We start from the raw sequence: 23,736 nt of genomic DNA, 5'->3' as shown, positions 1-23,736 counted from the left end.
TACTATTAATATTTGTATACAAAGGTACTTTTAGTTCATAAGCAGACATTTTAAAGTGTTTTTATTTTGACAAGTTTAGTTGTAAGTTATAACTGTTAAATTGAAAGTTAAAACTTAAAATTTACTTTTAATGTGTCATATGATTAATTTAAATTAATTTTATTGTTAAAAATTTTTTTCAGTATCTTGTTATGGATTATTATTGTGGAGGAGACTTATTGACTTTATTGAGCAAATTTTTTGATCGCCTTCCTGAAGATATGGCAAGATTTTATATCGCTGAAATGATATTAGCTATTAATTCAATTCATGATTTACATTATGTTCATAGGTGAGTCATAACATTTTTACAGAAATAAATTAAACAATCTAAGTAAAGTTTCATGAATGTTACAAAAAGATATAATGCTGCACATCTCTGTCTCCTTGTTATTGAGACATGGAGTTAAAGTGTACCACCCACTGTTCTGAATATAGTTGTCACTTCATAGTTATAATCTGTATTGATATGGGAGTCATTTTTAACATTTACAAAAAAATTATAAATTATTTTATACCTTTTGTGAAAATCAAAATTAAAAAAAAATCTAATATAAAGTTGTTAAATAAAACATTATCTATGCTGTTTTTTTTTTTTGTTTTTCAAATGGCTTAATTATCCAGCAAAATAATATGAAATAACGTTTTAAGTTATATGTTTGATATAATATAGCAATAAACAATGAATTAAACTGAATAACATACATAATAAGTTTGTAGAATACCTATTGGTATCTGCATTTTCCCGTTCTAATCAGTTTTAAGATTGTCCATGGAAACTTTGGGACTTGAGAGATTGAAACTTGGGGCTCTTAAGTTGTAGGTTGTTAACCAATTCAGCATTACTGACACTTGAAGTTCTGGCTGTTTATCCAAATATCCTCTATTGAACATTTGTGGGGTGTTAAGTACTGAATCACTTTCCTAGATTTAAATATTTTAATTGTATTTATGTGTTTGTTTAATATGTTAAGTAAGACTCATTTAAATCTGTAACTAAAATATGCACTTTATCCATTTTGTGGAAAATATTATTCAATTCTAATCCTTCCACATATTATAAACAAATGAAATAGTATACTCACCACAGTAAATATTTCCAAAAAACCAATAAGTATGAATGTATAACATTCCCAAAATCATCACTTAAAAAAAAAGTTATATATTTTAATAGAAACAGTCGATTATACTACACAAAAAAAAATAATTACTTGGTCATTCATTTAAACAAAAAACTTTTGAAAATGTATTTAGCACAAAACATATTAAATGCTATTTAAGCATATAATTATTATTTTGTTGTATTACGCCAATAGCCTATTGTATATTGTTTTTCAATTAACATTGTACAAATTAGTTGTAAATAAAATATATCTAAATATAATATAATAATAATGAAAAATAGAATTTATGATTGTTCTCAATTAGTTAAATTAGTAAATAATAAACAGTGTTTAAAAAAATGATCATAATATTATGTCAATAATACAATAAAAATACAAAATCCAAAACATGCAATGTAAAATTAAGTAATTTATATTCATATTTGTTAAAAAACATAATGAAAGACGTAAGACGTAAGACGTAGCAAAAATCAATCATCAGCATTAAAATATTGGACCTAACTATAAAAAGATTACTCGAATAAATTATTATTGTGTTGGGCTGGTAAAATAAATAACTATTTCTACATAAAGGATTTTTATGTTAATATATTTAATTTACAGGGATATTAAACCTGATAATGTATTATTGGATGCTAATGGCCATATACGTTTGGCTGATTTTGGATCATGCTTAAAAGTGGGTTCAAATGGTTTTGTTGAAAGCAATGTTGCTGTTGGTACACCAGATTATATATCTCCTGAAATATTGCAAGCTATTGAAGATGGACAAGGTTGTTATGGACGAGAATGTGATTGGTGGTCATTGGGAGTATGTATGTACGAAATGATTTATGGGGAAACTCCATTTTATGCTGAATCTCTCGTACATACTTATGCAAAAATAATGAATCACAAGGTACTCAATATTCAATTATTAAAGAATTTCTCTTACTATTTCCCTTCCAGTTGCATTATATTTTGATGATCTAAAAACTATAAACTTAAAACTGATTATAGTGAATTTTGGAGGTAGAATATTATTAATTTTGTTATTACATAAATACAATTCTATGAATATCAGTATTGTATTATAGTTTAATAGTTATTTAGTTTTTTAGTTTATTTACATTTATTTATATATTAACTTATCTAATTATGCAAATTCAAATAATATTATTTTTTCTTTGATATTTGATATTTTTCATTGTTTTGTATTGACTTAATTTAATTATAACCAATGAGAATGTACACTATAATCATAGAATATATTGTATCTTTATTCTATAAACAGATTTATATAACAGTTAATTAAAAACAATTTTTTATAATAAACACACACACATTATTTGGTTTCATAGGCGAGAAATAGGATTGTTTGCCAAAACTAAATGAATTTTTTCTAAGCTGTTTATCAACCACATTCGATTTCTACTGTACAATTTAATTACTTATATTATCTCAATGTTTGATAAAATGAGATTTTTATTGTTATTATCAACATTGATTAGTATTACAGCAGATATGTTTTTGAGTAATTATAATTTTTGTTCAATTATATTTTAGAATTGTTTTGATTTCCCAAATGACCAAGAAGTACAAGTTTCTGAAGAAGCAAAAGATTTGATGAAAAAACTTATTTGTAGTGCTGAACAAAGACTAGGTCAAACTGGCATCAATGACTTCAAAGTAAATAAAAAAAAAATTTGAAAAAATTATAATTTTAATTTTAAAATAATATTTTCCAGGAACATAATTGGTTTATTGGTGTAGATTGGGACACTATAAGAGATAGTGTAGCACCATATATTCCTGAAGTATCTAGTCCAACTGATACCAGTCATTTTGACGTGGAAGAAATTGATATTAAAACTGATATTTTTCCTCCTACTCCTTCAAATCCTATATTTTCTGCTCTACATTTACCTTTCATTGGTTTTAGTTTTACTCAAAATAGCTTTGTATCAGATCTTGGATCTATTGGAAAGTCTCTTTCGTCAGGAAAAACAACTAAAAGAATGCGATCTCAAGAAGGAAAAAGTGAAGTAGAAGGTTAAAATAATATTATTATTTTTTTTTTTACTTGTTCAACTTTTGAACTATGATACACATTCATATATTTAAGATGAGTTTATACAGCATATTAAGTATGTGTTAATTTAAAAATAAATCAAATACAACATATTATATTCTAATTATGCATGTACTCTATTTTTTTTTTATATTTAGTTTTTAATGTAAATTTTAAAAAGTAATGAGAGAGGGCGAATATAAATGAGAAAATAAATTTACCATAGCAAAAATGACAAAAATGTCATCTTTTAATGTGTGGTCTTGACTGTGAAAACAAATAAGTGTATTTTCTTTAAGTGATTATTTTTAAAATCACCATTTAGTTTCATATACATAATACATTAAAATGTAATATAAAAATTATGTTTAGATATTTATTTAAATCAATTTATGTTTAGATTCTGAAGATCAATTAAAGAAATATAAAGAAAATAAAAAAACTCACAACGCTTCTTTTGGTGATGAAAAAGAATTGGATATTATAATAAAAAAGTTTCAACAGGAAAAAGAAGAACTCCAAAAGGTGAGTAAAATGTTCAATTTTCATTGTTTTAGTTATAATCTTTTTATGTTATTATTATTGTATTATTTGTTACTTTAATAAATGATGTAAAATTGAAATTTTAAGTGAGGTATTATTTTATTTTAACTCAAACGAAAAACATATTAATATAAAATATTATGAAGGAACCTCATAATTATTATTTTAGAAAAAAATTAGTCTATCCAAATTGTTAAATGGAATACATAAATTTTGGTTGTAAACTATGTATAAATTGTATTTTATAGGTTTCATTTAGTAGTGCATTAAATATTTAATAAAATCAATGACAAATAAAGCAATTAATAAATTGAAATATGATGGTTTTACAATATTGTTTTTGCTTTAAATATCAATTGATGGAAAAGTGTTTAATCATCAATATACAATTTAATGCTTAGTGAACATTTTAAGTATAAAATACAGGTGTTATTATATTGAATTTGATGTAAAAATTAGAGTTACATTATAGAAATTACTGAATCATATTATATATATATATTTAAAATGTGAGATACAAAATTTGATTATATATGTTTTTTTTAGGAAAAACAAGAAACACAAGAAAAATTAAAAGCTCAAGAAATAGAATTAATGGATGCCATGGGACAAAAAAATAATGCAATGACTGAATATGGTCATGTAACCAATAAGTATGTTTATTTAAGATTCTGAGAGGAGCAAATGAAAGTATTGTAAATGTATTTACAATAACTTACAATTTTTTAATGCAAGGTTCCTCATAAGTTCCTTTATAGGAAGTTACAAATATTAAAAAAAAATTTAGACATGGTTATTTTGTATGCATTTAAAATTAAAATTTTAGCAAATTTCATTAAAATTTCTAAAATATTCAACTATTTTCAGTTAGAAATTTATATAAGTTTTTCTTTTCCTAACTAACATAAGAAAATTTAATAGTACATTTCCCACAAATTGTTCTACCATTAGTTAAAAAGATAGTTAACCGGAGAGTAACAATGACTTAAGCTTTTGAATTCAACATTCTTACGATAATTGATTTTCTACAGTAAATTAACAAATTTTCATCAATTGATTTTTGCTAATTTGTTACAATTTTAAAACAAGTAACGATAGACAATTTTACCAAATGTTAAAATTACCATTAAGCATGTTCAAACTATTTTTACTCTTTTTAAGCTATAAATAAAAGTTTTCTTTTACATAGTTAACATTGGAAATTTCAATAAATGATTCTTGACATGTTTTTCTACCTCTATCAAAAAAAATAAAAAAATAAGGTCACTGAAAAGTTAGCTATTTATAGCCATGAAGTATTTTCCATTTTTGAAATTTTTTTTTAATTATTAAATTTGATTATTTGTACAAATAAGATAGGATGACACAATGTCAATTAAAATATAACGCATCTAATTCAATGACATGCTCATTAACTACTGTTCAGTAGAGCAAAATCCACTTGTCCCTCTTTTTTTATTTTAATTAATTAATTAATTAAATTTTTTTTTATTGTTCCAGAAGATATTAAACATGTTTATGTGGGGGCCCAAAACAAAATTTTTATATTAATTCTGCAAACCAAAAAAACACTGTTTTCTGTTGATAGAAATTTTAAATTCATTAAATTTTTTAGGTTATCTGAACTTAGGCAGCACAAACAAAAACTCTCAAGACTTGTTAGAGACAAAGAGGAAGAACTAGAAGAAGCTATGTCCAAAATAGATATATTACGTCAAGAAGTTCGTCGGTCAGAAAAAGTTCGTAGAGAGCTTGAGAGTCGATTGGAAGAATCTATAGCTGAAGTTATTAATGAACGTAAACTGCGGGAAAAAAATGAAGAAATGTATCATCAAGTAAATAAATTAAAACTAATTATAAAATAATTATTTAATAAAAATATTATGTCTAGTATAAGGTTGAAATTGAAAGATCAAATCCACCGTCATTTGCTGGTAATAATTTTGAAACTAACGAAAACGCCAATCAAAGAGCAATGCAAGAAATAATTCGGTATGTTAGACATTAAAAAAAAATTTATACTTTTTTTTCGTATAGAAGGTAAACATAATATTTTTTTTTATTCATTAGAAAAATAAAAAATATTTTAGATTCACAACTGTTTAGGAAAGCAATGATATATATTTTTTACTACTACTGCTCATTATTTTTATTGAAGACCTTTCATCTTTTAGTATGCTCACCAATGAAAACTATACCATACTATGAACTATATTAAAAATCTCATATTTAATAATTGAAAACAATAACTTTAGTAAATAATCAATATATTTGAGAATATGTAAATTATTGACCTGTTTAATTTGTTGTAATTGGAATCAAAATGTATCAAATAATGGGACTGGATTATTTTTATTTTTATCAGTAAAAATAACATTAAAAAATTGTATTTGCTGAATGAGCAGTATATTTTCATAAACTTATTTTGTATTTCAAATATATTAAGTTCTGTTCCAATGTTTAGTCTAATAAAAATAGAATCTTTAATGTACATAACAAAATTCATCATTCTTGCATGATTTTTTGGAATAAGTTGATTATTGGTTATATTATATAATGTCAGATGATTTTGATAATTGTACATGAATTAACTTTAAGTAAAGTAGTTTATAAACTTTTAGGTTCTGAATGGTGAGATGATTATTTGGGTATTACTAATACAAACATTTATCACTGATAATAATATTAATAAATTATAAATGATCTTTTGAAATAGAGGTTGACACTGAGTTTTTCATATGAAATTTCTTGTCATTGAATTCAAATTTAACACAATAAACAATGTGAAAACATTTAAAACAATTCATTACTGTGACTTAACTACTTAATGATAAAGTAAACTAAAAACCTACTATACAGAAAAGTGAATTCCTATTATTAAAAAAAAAAAAATAGTTCCAAACATAATAAGAAGTAGTTGGTTGAAAATGTAGATGCATTCTAACAAAAATATCCTATTTAATTAATTTTTTAAAGATTTTTATCTTTCACTTACATTATGATTTATGGTTCTAGAAAAAAAATTAAGCTAATATTATTGTACTAAACAAGGTGTAACAAATGACCTGATCAAAAAATAAAAAAAATTGTGCTACCTTAACGTAGGACAAATTTTTTTAACATTACATGAAAAGTAAATACTTAAAAAAATGTACTCATGTCAGCAAATTTCCTAAATTTATATTTTGAAAAAAGTTATTATATTCCAAATGAATTTAATCAAAAAAATATTGATATTTAAAAAATTTCTAAAAATAAACTACTTGACTTAGGTAAATGTTTTTACCATCAAAATTGTTCTTATAATCAGATTCACAAATTGGCCATTTTGAACTCATCCAAAAAAAAATTAGTTAAATTTTAAATTTTAGAAACTTCAGTATTAAAAAATAAAAATGATTTTCTTTGTTATACATGTAGCTCAAGTGAATATAAATTACATATTTTTTTTTTTTTTTACTTTATTGGAAATATACAATCTGTACCTATGAGGCACAATAAGTACATGCGTTGAGAGATACATATATATACAATTAACATTAGTACGATACTAACCTAAACATATATATTTACATGAGTACACGGGTTGTGAGAAGCCATCCATCAATGACACTCACTGTGGGAAAATATATATAAAAAATAAATTCAAAATATTGTTGACTACAAAAGGTATTGCATTAGTCAGTTATTTCTGTTACACTCTGTATATTACTATAATAATTGATGGTAAAAAATTGTTTTACTATCTTTATGACAACCTCTATCATAATTCTACAATATTAACTTACTTATAAATTATTTAATTAGATTGAAAGGAGAAATTGAACGGTTAGAAGTAGAATATAATGAAAACATCAGCAAGGAGCAAACAAAATATAATTTGGATATGAACAAGTTGAAAGATCAAATATTTGAAAATGAAGTTATTCAAAAGTCTTTGGAAAAAGAAGTATGTTTTTATAGTTCATACATTAAACTACAGATGTTATAAATATAAATGTAAAAGTTAATTAAATAAGATATATAATAATTATTACAATTATTTATACTATAAATATCTATTATAATATAAATAAATAACTTATATTGAGGAAAAAACTAATATTTATATTTACTGAATTGTATTTCATGCAAAATAAAATATTTCAGAAAAAAGAGAGTAATGAAATAATCCGTACAATTGAATTTGAACATAAAAGATTAAAAGATGAATTACACGTAAAAAAACAGACTATTAATCAATTGGAATCTCAAATATCAGACATAATTCAATGGTAAACAACTAAATATATACCTTATTTACTATATTTTATTTTAATGACTATATTTTGGTTTTTAGGATTAGTGACGAAAAAGATGCTAGAGGATATTTGCAAGTTTTGGCAGCAAAAATGAAAGAAGAGTTAGAGTATTTAAAACAGTGTCCAAATAATAATGGTCAATCGGCTTTAGTAAGAATAATATTTTATATATTAAATTTTGATTTATTTGCTCAATTTAAAAAAATGTATAGTTTACAATATCTGTTCTTAATATATTATTTTGACTAAACCAATATTTTCGACATATTAATTAAATTTTAAGCATTATTATTATAACATTAATCAGTTTTTTTATTTGTAAATGTTGAGCATACATTTTTTTTAAACATAGTTCTAAAAATCAAAATTCAATTTTTTTACATAATTTAAGTACCTATAATAAATATTTTATATTTTATTATTCTTATAGTTTTAAAACTCCTTAATCAACTCCTGTTTAATCAATAGCCACAACACATTTTATCAGTTATCCATTCTTTTATACCTTAAAATCAATTATAGGTTATTAAATATCATTGTTATTAAAAAAATTATTTGGTTTTTTTAGGATAATAGTTGGAGAAATAGAAGAAGCCAAAAACTTGATAAAATGGAACTTTTAAATCTTCAAAGTTCACTGCAGTCTGAAATTCAAGCTAAGCAATCAATAGGTGAAGAGTTAAGCAAGACTCGTTCAGAATTGATTGCAATGCAAAAGTATGATTTATCTCTTTTATACAAATCATATTCTGCATGTTTGACACAATGTGTCATAATAACAAAGAATTATCTTTAATTGTAAAATATTAATATTTTAATTCAGATGCTATTGAAACACATGTTTAAGTAAATCACATTGCCTAAGAAATTCAACATAAAAATTCATATCCACTTATTTTAAACAAATTAATACACATGATTATCGATAACAAACATATTTCTTAATTTTTCAGAGAATTAAGAGATTTTCATCAACGATATGAATCTTTGGTATATAATATGAAAGATAAAGATGACGTGATAAAGGAATTACAAAACCAGCTAGACGCCAGACAATCCTGTAAGATAAAATATTTTAATAATGTTCAAAAAAGTGTTTTTCATATTGTAGTATCCCAGCATAGTTTAATATTTACGCTTTAATTTTTTCCCAATAAGTATTTGTAGGTTTATGTTCATTATATGTCCATAAATTTTATTTTAGGCTCTTGAACTATTTTAAGAATATTGTGTGCTTTATCTATTTCAGATTAAAAATTTAACCAATCTACTAAGAAAAGCACACAAATAATACAATTTAATGTTTATTTATTATTGTTATAAGTATGCAAATATTTAAGTTAAAATCTGTTCTAAAAATAAATCAGACATCAGATTGTGGAAAACTGATAGGTAAAGCTGTGTGGTGGGCTATAACTAGTTTAAGCACATTTTAATATTTCCCATTTAGAATTCGAAGTTTGAACATAAATTACTATAAAATTAATCATTTGCTTGTTCAAAAATGTACTATATTTGTATACGTATTTGTTATTTTAATATTGCCAGAAATTGCTCAGAAATTTGCTCAGCTGTATACCATTCAAATTTACAAACATGATATTTATGTGCCAGTTATAATTCATTTTTTAGAAGATAAACATATGTTGATTCACACAGCTATGTGGGAAGCTCTCCCAAATGTATGTACTCAAGTTTTTAATATGAAACTTATTATTTAAGAATTTCATGCTGACAAAAATATATGCTCATCATAACTCAAATTGAAATTTTTTCTCTCAATGTAAAATTGTATGTTGTACATTTAATGTATCTTAGTTTTCTTCAATACAAAGTAGTACTTCATTATACAAATTAAAATTCCTAGGTGCCTTAAATATTTTATTTTGTTTGCTGTACTTACCGTCAGAAGAAATAGAGCTCATATATTTTGCAAATTCAATAGCTCTGCCTAATTAAACTTCTCTGATTATGTTTCACAATACATTTTACCCAATTCAAACTTGAACCCATCCCTGTAGAAAACAAAATGTTAAACAACCAAGACAAATGGAGCTAAAACTCATGGGCATTTTAATAATGTTATTGCATGTGTATAATCTGTGTGCACTTAACTTGTAAAAATGTGCGCAAATAGGTAAGTTGTTATCTTAGAAAAAATGTATAAACTAGGATTCCCTGTGTGGTGTCACTACCAATCAGGTTCAGAGTATGGTGACTTGTCTATTGTAAACATGTTGAAGTTGCCCGTTAAATATGTACATTTGTACTACCTTAAATAATGTTTTCAATTGTATACTTTAATTAATGTGGTACACACAATGTAGAGGCTTTTATTATTTAATTAAGAATATTATATTCATTAAATTATAACTAGTAAGATACTAGTTAGTAATCACATTTGGTACCATATATTCTGTGTTTGGTTATAATATCTACTACTGCATTACTTCTAAAATTATTTTTACTCTTAAAAAACATCGAATTCGTATTTCACTGAACCTAAATATTGTGCCTTTGGATTTAAAAGAAATTTTTCAAATATTTTATGCTCACTATTCATATTTGATGAACGCTTATCATCCATATTTTATTATAAAATATATCTTAATATTTCGGTTAAATATTCTGATATAGGATTCAAAAATAGAGTATTAATCAGTAAATATTTGCATAGATGTATAAAATAGATGTATAAAAACTGAATATTGGACTGTACCTATATTACATTCCCATACGAACATTGAAGTTCTACGGCCCTATGCTATCAGGGCAATGTTTTCAAAATAACTCAATAGTACCTATACTGATATGTTTTATATGTCTAAAGATTTAAGATATACTGGATACTCAACACAGCATTATTTTTGATGCCTAATATTTATCCTCGATTATGGCCTGCGAGATGCGTAACTAGCGCCCAAGCGGAAATTAATGTAGTTAAGCAATGTTTATTTTCGTGGGGGGAATGGTTATGTTTCTTGTTAGTGACTTAGGATAATTGAAACTTGAAACTCGATCCTCAACCTTTCCATAATGGGTCAATGTAATAACTCAAACTTCTGTTTCGGGATTGAATCATGATTCATGAATGTAGATAATAAGTTTATGGACAATTATTAGTCTTCAATCTACTGTACTATGTGTCCCCTTACACAACATCAACAAAAAAGGCAATGATTTTTAGTTCATTGAACTATTATATAACTAATCTACTTGAAAATATAATATTCATATTTAATGTCTTAGTATTATTTATAAATGATAAAATAATATACATACATATTTAGTTAAAGAGGTTAAACATTTTAATCTATTGATACTTTGATTGTAGGCTTTTATATTAATAATGATTTTTTTAACGTTTATAAGTGCATTAAGTTATTATTAGTAATATCTATGCAGTAATAATTATAACTAACAATTATAATAATTTGTTTTATTTAATTAGGCAAGTTGCCTTTGTTTATTGGAATATCGAGTTGTGTTTGGGGGCTCGTGATTATCTTGTTTCAATACTATTTCTGACTAGAACTTCTTTTCTCAATAGGTTTGTAATGATTAGATTAATGTGTGAAATCATCTTGTTGTTAATTTTAACCTAACTGTTTTATTAACACTACTAGAAGTTTGAAGAAGGTTACCTAATTATTTATTGAGACATTTATCATGTTTAATTTATGTAATCTTTGAGTTTAAGTAATTGCAAGACTTGTGTATAATATGTGTTAAGTTGTAGTGTGATTACTGATAAGATGCAATGTAGTGTGTAAACATTTTTTGTAAGTACCTAATCACTGTTTGATGAAATAGTAATCATAATAAAACAATAAATAAATTAAATGATGATAAAAGTAAATATAGATTGATTCATTTTTACATTTATCTAATGCACATGCTATACCTTTACTTCTGCTATTGTATAGTGCAATTTGTATAGGGGGTACACTAAACATTTATTAAATAAAATATTTTTATATTTACCTTTTAAAAAAAATAAAAAAATAAATTGCTTTAACTTAATTCTTAATACATACATATCTTAATACTTATTTTCTATATATTATCTAAATTCTTCTTGAGCTTTTACGGTCCTTGAAGGACTTTCGCTGTCTTTACTACTTTCCTCCATCTATCTCTATCCATGCTGTGTCTGTTTTAGTTACTCCTTGTGGGCACATTTGTTTAAATCATCATCAACTTTGGCCAACCCTAGGTCTTTTTTCATTGATTTTTCCTTTCAGAGTTTTCTTTAAAATTCCATTTGACCTCCATACATGGCCTGCCTACTCGGTTCGTTTATTCGTGAGGTGCACGTTGATACCTGGTTTTTGGTAAATTTGTTGTACTACTCCATTAGTTCTTCTTCTGTACACTTCATTCTCTGAAATAGGTCCATATATTCTTCTAAGAACTTTTCTTTCAAAACAAGCCATTTTTCCTCATCTCCTTTAGTAGTCGACCATGTTTCACACCCGTACATTAACATTGACCATAGGAAACTTGAGTACCGGCATTCCTTTGATTGTCTAGAAAGGAGTTTTGACTTAAACAATTTTTCCAAAGCATAGTAACCCTTGTTAGCAGCATATATCCAAGGTATTTGAAATCTTCTTGTTCGAAGGTCTGATTTTCTACTACGAGGTCCGAGTCATCTCTTGTTCCCATAGTCATGAATAAATATTTGATTATTTCTTGGTTTATTTCAAGGCCCATTGGCTTCTCTATTTAAATCAAATCATTAGTTCTTATCTCTACTTGTTGTCGCTTATTGCCTATTATAACTGCCATCTGTGTAAGCAAGAAGCGTACTATTGGACAAAATCTCCATGCCTTGTGTCGCATTGGCATTGACTTGATCACCTTCTTGAGTTTTATAAGGTTAGGTTAGGCTTGGGTTTTTTAAAGTACTGGTAACAGTGCATCGTCCTGTTTAAATCCATTATTAACCTCAAAATTTACCGATGCCAAACTTGACTTTGCACACTTTATGAGTGTTGCACGCTTTTATGAATTCGATAAGTTTTTTCTAGATTCTGAATTCTTCTTGTGAGAACCATAGTTTATTTCGAACTATGCCATCGGGTGCCAGCCTGTAGTGAACAAAGCCCGTCTTATCCAAATTCATAAACATTTTTCCATCATATTATCTACATATTTTTAATAATTTGTCAATTAATACAATATCCTAAACATTTTTAATATCAAAACATAAGTTTCTCAAAAAAACATTAAATTTAAAAAAAAGTGTTCAAGCTTAAAACTAAAATATTTTAAAATGTTTCATAGATTTTTGTATCTAAATATAATTAAATCCGCATTAAATATTATATTTTCCCTATGAAGCTATAAAATATTTGTATGTTTAAGTTTTTAGTTACTGTGTTAATTAAGTATGTTTTAATTTTTACTAAATGTAGCTTATAATTACAATGTTGATATTTGTTATTTTTAGTGTTATAATTAAATTTTTTACAGTTTTAGGTCAATCTTCATGTTCACCTCTATCCTATTTAGATCACTTTTTAAATGAATCTGCAACTGGAAATAGTAATAAATCTAATTTAAATGATAGTATTGATAGTTATGACAGAAGTTTTGATGATAATAAAGCATTGTCAATTAGGAAGTCTAGCTTTTCAGATTTCAATAACACAGTCAGTGGCTTATATTATTATTTTATATTTATATTTCTTATGTTTTTATTGTTTTTTATTGTTTAATATTTTTATTTTAGAATCCAAACAGTTTAATTTCTGAAAAAGGAAAATGTCATCAGTTTGTTGTTCGAACTTTTTCTTCTCCAACTAAATGTAATCATTGCACATCATTGATGGTCGGTCTTGTTCGACAAGGTGTAATATGTGAGGTGTGTGGATTTGTGTGCCACACAATTTGTTCAGACAAAGTTCCATTGCTTTGTCCAGTGCCACCTGATCAAAGTATTTATCTATATTTTGATAGCATAAAAAAACTTATTAAATATGCAATTATTTTTTTAGCGAAACGACCATTAGGAATAGATCCCACACGTGGTATAGGTACTGCTTATGAAGGTTACGTCAAAGTACCGAGATCTGGTGGTGTTAAGAAAGGATGGGTGAGACAGTTTGTGGTAGTGTGTGATTTCAAATTATTCCTGTACGATATTTCGCAAGATCGAAATGCTTTACCTGCAGTAACTGTATCCCAAGTGTTAGATATGCGTGATCCGGAATTTGCAGTTTCTTCAGTTAGAGAATCTGATGTTATTCATGCGGGAAAAAAAGATATCCCTTGTATCTTTCGTGTATGTGTTTCTTCAGTCTTTGAATTGTTTTTAAATCTATTGTTTGATTTTTAATTTGTTAATTTTTCTAGATAACTACTTCGCTTTTAGACCCACCTGGAGTCAAAAATCAAACTTTAATGTTAGCTGACACGGAAAGTGAAAAAAATAAGTGGATCGTCGCTCTGAGCGAATTGCATAGAATATTGAAAAGGAATAATTTACCCAATACGACGGTAGTAAGAGTTCAAATAACATTGCTTTAGTTAAAGTTTTTATCTAAAATAGTTATTTTTCGTAATAATTTAGATATTTAAAGCAAAAGAACTCGTGGATAATACAATTTCAATTACCAAAAATGCTATGGCTAGTGCTATAATTGATCCCGATCGTTTAGTAATAGGAACAGAAGATGGTTTGTACTGTATAGATTTGGATCAATTAGGTATGTTTTGTTTTTTGAATAAAAATGAATTTTGTTTTATGATTTTTAAATATACCATTTTACATTGTTTCTTTTAATTCTTCACTAGAAATCGCAAAAATTGGAGAAGCTAAGAAAATTTTTCAAATAGATTATATAGCAGAAGAGCAGCTTATTGTTGTATTATCTGGTAAACAAAGACAAGTTCGTTTAATTCCTGTGCGAGCTTTAGATGGAGATGATGTTGAATGGGTGAAAGTAGTTGAAAGTAAAGGTTGTATTACATTCTGCACTGGATTGATGAAGAAGTATCCTGGCATGACAAATCTTCAATATTGTTTGTGTATAGCTGTAAAACGACAGGTAAACTAGAAATTCTTAAGAGGACGTTGTACTCGCATGCTTTGACTACGTTTAACTAATACATTACACCATAAACTTTGTGTTATGAAGATGCCATTTTAATCTGTTATTTTTAATATTAGAGAGAATTGACTAGACATATCAAATTTAAAGGTAATTTAAAGAATATTGTCTTGGCACCTTGTAGGTTTTTGAATTTTAATTTTGAATCAAGTTATGAGCAATTTAAAGTTTAAAATATTATTATTTAATATATTTTAATGGTTAGTCTTGTACAATATTTCTTTTATACATAAAAATTATTGCGCGTTTTTTAGTAATCTGTAATCTCAGAACCATACAAGCTTTCAAAGTCATACTCACATATTGGGTTTGATTAGTGTTCCCAATGGTTTTTATGTTGGGACTTTGATCCAATTATGTGATGTACGGTGGGTTCCACTTAATGTGATCACTTTAGTGCTGGTCATTTTAATTCTATTAACCTATTGATTCTTTAAAACATTTACAACATTTTTTTCATAATTCAATCTTTTAATACAATTACATATTTAATGTAACATACATAATAAATGACACAAGTATACTGCCTACAAAGATAATTGAATAACATAATAGCGTACAACGATATACAGTCATACTGATAAAATCAAAAATAAAATGGGTTTTATAAACTAATCGGTTTGAAATACCGTAAATACAATAAGATTGTTCATAAAAGTGATTCAATTATCATTTACTTAGTGATTCTGGTAAGGGTTAATTTAACATTAGTAACATACAATTTGGTGAAGGATTTTCATTTTTGATTCTAGTAAACGGTTAATCTATAAAGCAGCGATCATATTAAGCGGAACTCACTGTATCATGACACATGTATTCTGTTGGTTTTGTATACTTAGGATTACCATTAGTTACACAAAATAGTATAGTTATTATTGCAACCAGAAGTAACATAATAAAATAGAAATTAGACTTTTATGTTATCTATGTATATAAAAGGTAATGTACATAGTACATTGTAGCTTATGTATTATTAAAATACTCCACGATTTTGATGAAAATGTTAGAGATATCAGGAATAATTAGAGAGTAGTTAGAACCAAGTTTTATAATATACCTACCAAGTACTATTATCCAATCCATGACAGACGTGATCTCCAACAAATTAGATCACAATGTGAAGAAGTACACCTGCACATAACCTAAGTTACACTAAAACGGAGATACATCTAGCATTGTATTTTATATACTTATTTCATTTTTTCCTTGGCAAAGTCTGGTTATACTACTAGTATATTAATATTATATTATTATACTTAAAAAATTAATTATTTTTTATTTTTCAGTATTATTTGATTAATTATTTTTTTTTTACAATTTTAAAATGCCGTATAACTTATTTTAAAATTAAAATATAAAAAGAAAGCCTACTAGTTGCCCTGGATAATATTATTACCTTTAAATTGGACATTCAGAAGATGCCACACCCGTATGTGTTGTCTCCGTGCAATAAATGTTTAACATAGCAAATGTACACTCAGCAGATCACATTTAGCTCCTTTAGTTTAAAAATTAGGGTGAATTGATCTGTTATGAAACTTGATTTTCTATGATGGATACATTTTTTAGCAAGTTTAGCTTGTATAATATAGTATAAATTAAAATGCACACAACTCACATAAAAACCGAACTGTTGTTATAAACCAAAAAAGGACCACAGATAATGTTTTTACCATCAAGTTCAGTGTTCAATTAGATTACATGTTCAAAATGTGCTTGTTTGCTTGTAAGATGAAGGCAACATATGCGGGTGTGGTGTCTTCTTAAGTATGTTGATAAGGCAAGGTTAAGTATGTTGATAAGGTAATATTTGCTATGTTAAGTGTTAATAAGACTGAGTCAATTTATGTGAGTATGACTTCCTCTTACTTATGTTAAATTAAAAACTATTAATTTACATTGTAGAATACTTCTCAGGTGATTATTTATGAGGTAACTAGGACTAAACTGAGGCATAGGCGACTCAGAGAAATAATGTTACCATCTCAAGCACAAAGTTTAACTGTATTTACTGATGGACGGTTGTGTGTCGGCTACCATTCTGGCTTCAGTGTATACCATATAACTGGAGATCATCATCCTATCTGTAATATTAATTTTTTTTCTGGTTTACTTAAAACGTTGGTACATAAAATATTATTTGGTTTTACAGCTTTGGTACACCCTGATAATCACATGATGGGTTTCTTATCATATTCCGCAATGGATGCTATCAAAGCAATTGAACTTCCAAGAGGAGAATTTCTACTCATCTTCCAATCTTTGGGTATTTTTGTAGATTCTCAAGGTAGGAAATCAAGAGACAGAGAAATCATGTATCCCAGTGATCTTATTGATGCTAGTAAGCTGTGTTTTTGTGCATCATATTAAATATAATATAATGTATTCTTTATACTAAACTTGTTTTTGAATTTACATAGGTTATTGTGATGGTCATTTATTGATTTATAGTGAAACCCATATTAACATATTTAATGCTGATAGCGGTGATTGGATTCAGACTTTGAATTTAAGGAATTCCCATCCTATAAATAATACAGGTTCATTAACTGTGTGTTATATTGATGATTTACCATGTATAATATATTTGTCCAATGTACACCAAAGTAAGCTAAAAAATATATACTTAATTTTTTACTTTTTTTTGTAAAATTAAGTGTTATTATTGTCATAGGAGAACTAATCAATATCAGATGGAGAGATCTATCTGGTAATATGTCTATCCCACGTACTAGAAGAAGGTTTTCAATGCGCGAAGGGCAAAAAGCAATTCGAGGACCTGATCGTAGGTCAAAAATAATATCAGCTCCTACTAATTTTAACCATATAAGTCATATGGGACCAGGAGATGGTATACAAATTCAAAGATTGCTTGATTTACCTACAACAGTTGAAACTGCAGATTCTATGCCTCCAACCAAAGTAACTGTTTAATAATTTTATCAATAACAATTTTATAGCATAAAAAAATATTTATTTCTAGCCTCTTCAACCATTTACTTCTACAACTAGTAAGCATTCATTTCAAATTTCAAGAAGTCCGTCGCAGCAACATTCCACATTGAGTGGTAATTATTTTTTTAAATTTATTAACTTATTGAGTAAACCAAAAATGAGTAATTACTTATGAAGGTTTTGATGTCTAAAAGTAATAAATTACAAAAGTTTTTAATAATTATTTACTATTAAATGTAAAATAATATTAAATGTAAATAAATAAAATAATACAAAATATTAAAATAATTATACTCTTGTATTAAAGAATGTTGGTCAAGTTTATTAAAATAATACTTAGTGAACATATCATAATAAATTTAATTTTACCATTAATCAATAAAAATAATACAAAATTATGGATTTTTAAATTTGTATAGAATGTTAAACATAAAACCCAAATAACCCAACTTTTGTTTTGTAAAAAAAATGTGCAGTAAAATTTGTATTTTAATCATCAACAAAAAATTAAATGGATTTAATAAACAATATGATTGTATTTATTACAATTAAAATATTGTAATTTAGACAAGTTCAAAATGGCAAGAGCAAAATATGGGATTGACATGACTCGTCAGTCGCCTGAAGAAAGTAAAAATTTAATATTACGGTCAGATATTAATAAAACTATTTATCATCCAATTGTTGGTAAGCTTGGCATGATTTACTATGTAGTTGTATGGACTATTGTAACATTAAAATGTATGTGTAGCATACATTAAAAATTTAACTAACTAATAAATAAGATTTATAACAATTTATTTCAATATTAGATAGATTTTAACTAAATTGTTATAAAATGTATCCTAAATATTGTTTTAAATTGTTTCTGATATGAATAATTGTATACAATTAAAATTAATGACAGTATAGTGCAACCAAGTAAAAATAAAATAAAAAATTATTCTATAAGTTATAGTTAATGTAAGCAATATATTTTTTTTTTATTAAAGACAATTATATTAAAAAGAAGACTAGTTAAATTAAAATTACATACTACATTTTGATTAATTAACCCCAATATGCGTAGCTTGTGGTGGGGCAAATGAGATACTTTTATACAAAATTAAATAAATAAATGTATGTATAAAAAAAAAAGAAAAATGAAAGATACAAAAAATAAAGACTTATGATACAACATTAATTACTACAAGTTGAAAATAAGAATATTACTATAAATGATTATAAAATAACATTATAACTATTGACTATCACTGTGGTTATTCATTTTTTTAAATATATAATTTGTTTTAAGTAATCTTCCTATTATAAACTATATTTAAGAATTAATTTATCATACCTACTTATTCCAATAAACTAAATTGAAATATTTTATTTTAATGCACGTGTTAAATAAAAATAAAGTTAATTTTTTTTAGTAATCTTTTGTATTATACTTTATTTTAGGATCTACTGCAAAAAGATCATACATTAAAAAGAAAACAATACTCCCACCGAGAACACCAGAATCTTTTGGTTCTAATTATTCACATCATCATTCAGATACAGATCTACCACCAAATATGTCTCATTCGTTAAATCGCAGCATATCATCTTTAAATGAATATAAAGTTAGTGATCATGATAATCATACATTATTATTACTATTATTTAATTATTATTACTTAAATTGTTAATAGGATCATCAGATTGGTAGCTCAAGACATTCTGTAGCTTCAAACAATAGTAGTAATACCAGCACTCCACCGAGTCCAAATCGTGAGCATGGATCATCTAGTTACGATAGTTAAATGTAAAATACATATTTTTTGTATCAAATGATAGGTTAAAATATTATAAGTATAATGTGTTATTTAATAATACTTTAATGTACTAACACGGAAATACAATTTTTGATGAATATTAGAAATCACTAATAATTGTAAGATCAATCTTTTGACATTATTAACTTGCGAAAACTAATGATGAAGTAACATTTAAGGATCTCTTTTTTCATTCTATTTCTTTTTCTAGTTTGAATTTTGTGAATTAATGAATTGCCTAAAAAAAAAAATACTATTATTATCTATTTATTTTATTTACTTATGTAGCTGAAGTATTTAAATTTAAAAAAAGTTATGATTTTTTATTGTATGCTATTATACAACTAATATTTAAAAGACAATAATATCAAGTTATGAATTTACAAAATAATTTTTAACATAGATAAAAAAATGTTCAATTTCATTAAGCATTCATAATTATAATTCTTGAATATTCTTAAGAATTAATCAGAGTCCCATTTAGATTTTTTAAGAATGAGAAAATAACATTTCAGTATGTTTTATAATATTACTAAACGATTCTGGTCATAAATTTATATTTCATTGATTTTGCATTTATTTTTCATCTATTTTTAAATACTCATCTTAAATCTAGTCTTGCATTTTCTAGCTTCTAATTTTTTTTTAAACTGTTATTTCCTTCATACTATTAATATTCATCATTAATACATTGATGGTCCCACACATTTTGTAGACTTTGTTTTCTCTGTATAATACCACATAGTGCTATAGAAGTAAGCATTTTATAAACTTTTTTGAAATGATCCATGAATGTTAAACAGTTATTTGTACAGCATGTGCATTTTTATTAGTAATTAGATGTTTAACCTTAAGGTTGGCTGCTAGAAGAGTGTACAATTTTTACATTTGTCCCCGTTGATTTAATTTTAATTTGATATAGTCCTATTTGAAAAACAGAAGTTTGTATCACTATGGGACACTCCTTAAGTAGTACAAAATATTCAAGAATTTAAAAATATAGTCTGAGTATATCTGAAAATTCCAAAAAAATTTTAATTTAAAAATTTGAATAAATTCATTATTAAAAAATAGAAATAGGGGTGAGCATGCTTAGTGAACCACTCTGTTTATCTCCATCAATGTGACATTTATACTTATATTTTTACTCTATGATTAAAATTCCAGACAGTAATTAAAAATAATTTTTATTTTTAATTTTCCCATCATTTTTAAAGTGTTAAAATTTTCTTACTGCTGTGTGGGGTACTTTTTAAATCTATTTAATTAATTAATGTTAATGCTAATAATTAACTAGTTATTACGATTACACAGGATGTTAAATATTTAAATGACTAGTGTTCAAAAGATGATTTGTTTATGAATTTCATAAATTAACATTGATAAAAAGATTCAATTCACTATTAATTTTTAATTAATTATATATATATATACATTTTAATTTAAAAAATGTTTGGTTGTAAACTAAAATGCATTTAATATTAACATTATTAAAAGGGTTATATTAAGAACTATTTTAAGTTGTATATTTTCAACAGTGAAATAAATATTAATAAACCTTAGTAGGTTCAAAAGATCTTGATCAATTAATTTACAGTCCACTGTAATTATACAACACAATAAAAAGTTAAAATTATTTTTATTCTTGAATTTTAAAGCGAGTTGTGAGAGATTTTAGTTTTATGACTTTACATACTCTAAAACTAAGATATCACCTAATAAAAAAATACTAGAAATTACTGATGAAATTCTTATCTTTAAATTCGTCAATAGGTAATATTAAAAATAACAATATAAAATGCATTCAGCTGAACTATAATTTGGTATGTTGTACATTTGTAAGACGGATACGTGTATCACATCCTTTGAAAATTATTAATAAATTAATTGTTCATGATTGAAATCAAATAGAAAATAAATGATAGAATTTTATAATCACTAACCCTAACCCTTACATCATAATGAACCTTGAACACTTGTCATTTCAATAATTGCCATTTGTTGTAAATATCGTAATTTTGCTCATTTCTATTTGTTATTATGTATGTGTAAAGCCCAGTGAATGAACAAACGAATTTGATTTTTTTTTTCTTGTACAAATAACTCAATTAATTTTTTATTTGTAATTAAATTAAGAATTTTTTGAAATGATCAGTTATTAGTGTCTTTCTGATATTAATTTAGGTACAACATTTTTTTATGTGATTAATTCATCTGATAACTTAAGATAAATTATTGTCTTTGATCTACTTGAAAAATATTCTTTAATAAGGTATATTCATAATTTTGCACAGCTTTTTGTTTAATGCAATTTAATGTTGATAAGTATTTCATTTTACATTGTACGGTTATTAAGAGGATACTACCCACACGTTTGTTGTCTCCGTTTTACCAACTTACGACAGCAAATTTTTGTTCACTTGTTTGAATAGTGTGTCATTAGATTTGATATTAGAGTGAATTCGAGCATTATCAAACCTTTAGGTAAGAACATTATCTATGCTTAAGCTTTGGCAGATTTGCAATATTTTCATTTTCAAGCAGGATTCGAGTATCAAAAATACCACAAATTAAAAATGTTCATATCTCGCTTGAAAATTAAAATATCCAAAAATCTGCCGACGCTTAAGCATAGATAATGTTCTTACCTAAAACTTTGATCATAGGTCAATTCATTCGAATATCAAAACTAACAGCTCACTATTGAAACTAGAGAATGAAAATGTTCTATGTTGTATGTGTGAAGACGGAGACAACAAATGCATGGGTGAAACTAACAAGTTATGGTTTAGTGCCAAAAAAATACTTAAAATTACCATGTTATACTATTACATATTCAGAAAGACACATTCCTTGATCATATTTTGTGTACAGGGTTACTTATTAAGTACATTATTAAGAAAAACAAAGTACCTAACAAGAAGGAAATATTTTTGAAACTGTATAACACCATTTTAAAATTGAAGTTAAAATTACTATTGATCTAGCTATGACTCATGTTTAAATTCAATTTACAGTAAAACATTGATTATCTCTAGACTGAAACCATTTATAGTAACTTGTCCAAATATCTGGAACACAATTAACCAATGAAACAAAATTATCTTCAACAATTTCATTATTTGGTATCCTTCTTTTTCCTCAGTTCCCTCATGCTGTATCATGTATATTGCTAAAAAATATTTCAACCATTTAATAAATAATTTAAGATTTTTTGTCATTTATTATTAGAACTGATAAATAAAGTTGGTAGGACAAAGTTTCTTTGCCATTTAATACCCTTAAAAAAACTAAAGAAATTCAGTCAACACTTGTCTGCTTTTGTCCTAAATTTCAATACTCTACTGCGTCTTATTAACAACTATATACACATAAATATCAGTAACCACTGGCTTCCTGTATTGTTGAAAGTTATAGCGCTCACAAATACATAATATGCTTAAACTTAATTTTTAACTGAGTAGGGGTTTGGATAATTCATTGTAATTAATATTTTAAACATTATGTATTACCTATTTTATTCTGATTATTATTGAGTATCTTATTCTCTTTATATTTATCATTAGCTTCTCCATTTAACATACACCAATTGTATGCTATAGACAAAAAAAGAATTAGTGCATTTGTTCCACATCTTTGTTTTCAATCTAAAACTTGACTTTTAGAGTTTGATACAACTAAATTATTCACTAAATTATTTAAATAAGCAAAAAAAAATTAAGTTAATTAAAAAACCAAAATATAATTTTTTTTATTTAATGTTAAAGAATATTGCATTATACATGTACACACACTGTTTCAATT

The 23,736-nt window shown here is 25.5% G+C and overlaps 1 protein-coding gene across 5 annotated transcripts in view; it reads left to right on the top strand.

The window, feature by feature from the left end:
• The window catches only part of LOC111033748 (serine/threonine-protein kinase Genghis Khan), a 29,707-nt gene extending 9,470 nt beyond the window's left edge, over window positions 1-20,237 (top strand). The window contains exons 6-32 of one of the 5 annotated variants that reach the window (XM_022314650.1): window positions 183-331; window positions 1,767-2,061; window positions 2,709-2,831; window positions 2,891-3,194; window positions 3,614-3,738; window positions 4,303-4,409; window positions 5,372-5,591; window positions 5,648-5,748; window positions 7,564-7,705; window positions 7,906-8,030; window positions 8,096-8,207; window positions 8,626-8,774; window positions 9,011-9,117; window positions 13,536-13,714; window positions 13,795-13,999; window positions 14,060-14,346; window positions 14,418-14,561; window positions 14,635-14,770; window positions 14,859-15,112; window positions 17,081-17,261; window positions 17,328-17,516; window positions 17,596-17,781; window positions 17,850-18,097; window positions 18,159-18,243; window positions 18,698-18,817; window positions 19,577-19,740; window positions 19,810-20,237. In XM_022314650.1, the coding sequence (XP_022170342.1) occupies window positions 183-331; window positions 1,767-2,061; window positions 2,709-2,831; window positions 2,891-3,194; window positions 3,614-3,738; window positions 4,303-4,409; window positions 5,372-5,591; window positions 5,648-5,748; window positions 7,564-7,705; window positions 7,906-8,030; window positions 8,096-8,207; window positions 8,626-8,774; window positions 9,011-9,117; window positions 13,536-13,714; window positions 13,795-13,999; window positions 14,060-14,346; window positions 14,418-14,561; window positions 14,635-14,770; window positions 14,859-15,112; window positions 17,081-17,261; window positions 17,328-17,516; window positions 17,596-17,781; window positions 17,850-18,097; window positions 18,159-18,243; window positions 18,698-18,817; window positions 19,577-19,740; window positions 19,810-19,920 (4,548 nt within the window). In that variant the 3' untranslated portion in view covers window positions 19,921-20,237. Of the gene's footprint in view, window positions 1-182; window positions 332-1,766; window positions 2,062-2,708; window positions 2,832-2,890; window positions 3,195-3,613; window positions 3,739-4,302; window positions 4,410-5,371; window positions 5,592-5,647; window positions 5,749-7,563; window positions 7,706-7,905; window positions 8,031-8,095; window positions 8,208-8,625; window positions 8,775-9,010; window positions 9,118-13,535; window positions 13,715-13,794; window positions 14,000-14,059; window positions 14,347-14,417; window positions 14,565-14,634; window positions 14,771-14,858; window positions 15,113-17,080; window positions 17,262-17,327; window positions 17,517-17,595; window positions 17,782-17,849; window positions 18,098-18,158; window positions 18,244-18,697; window positions 18,818-19,576; window positions 19,741-19,809 lie in introns of all 5 variants that reach the window. The other 4 variants (XM_022314651.1, XM_022314649.1, XM_022314648.1 and 1 more) reach the window with 4 other exon arrangements.
• The last annotated feature ends 3,499 nt before the right edge of the window (window positions 20,238-23,736 follow it).

Source organism: Myzus persicae, unplaced genomic scaffold, assembly GCF_001856785.1.
Source record: "Myzus persicae strain clone G006 unplaced genomic scaffold, MPER_G0061.0, whole genome shotgun sequence".
Lineage (NCBI taxonomy): Eukaryota > Metazoa > Arthropoda > Insecta > Hemiptera > Aphididae > Myzus > Myzus persicae.
This window is presented reverse-complemented; position numbering and strand designations above follow the sequence as displayed.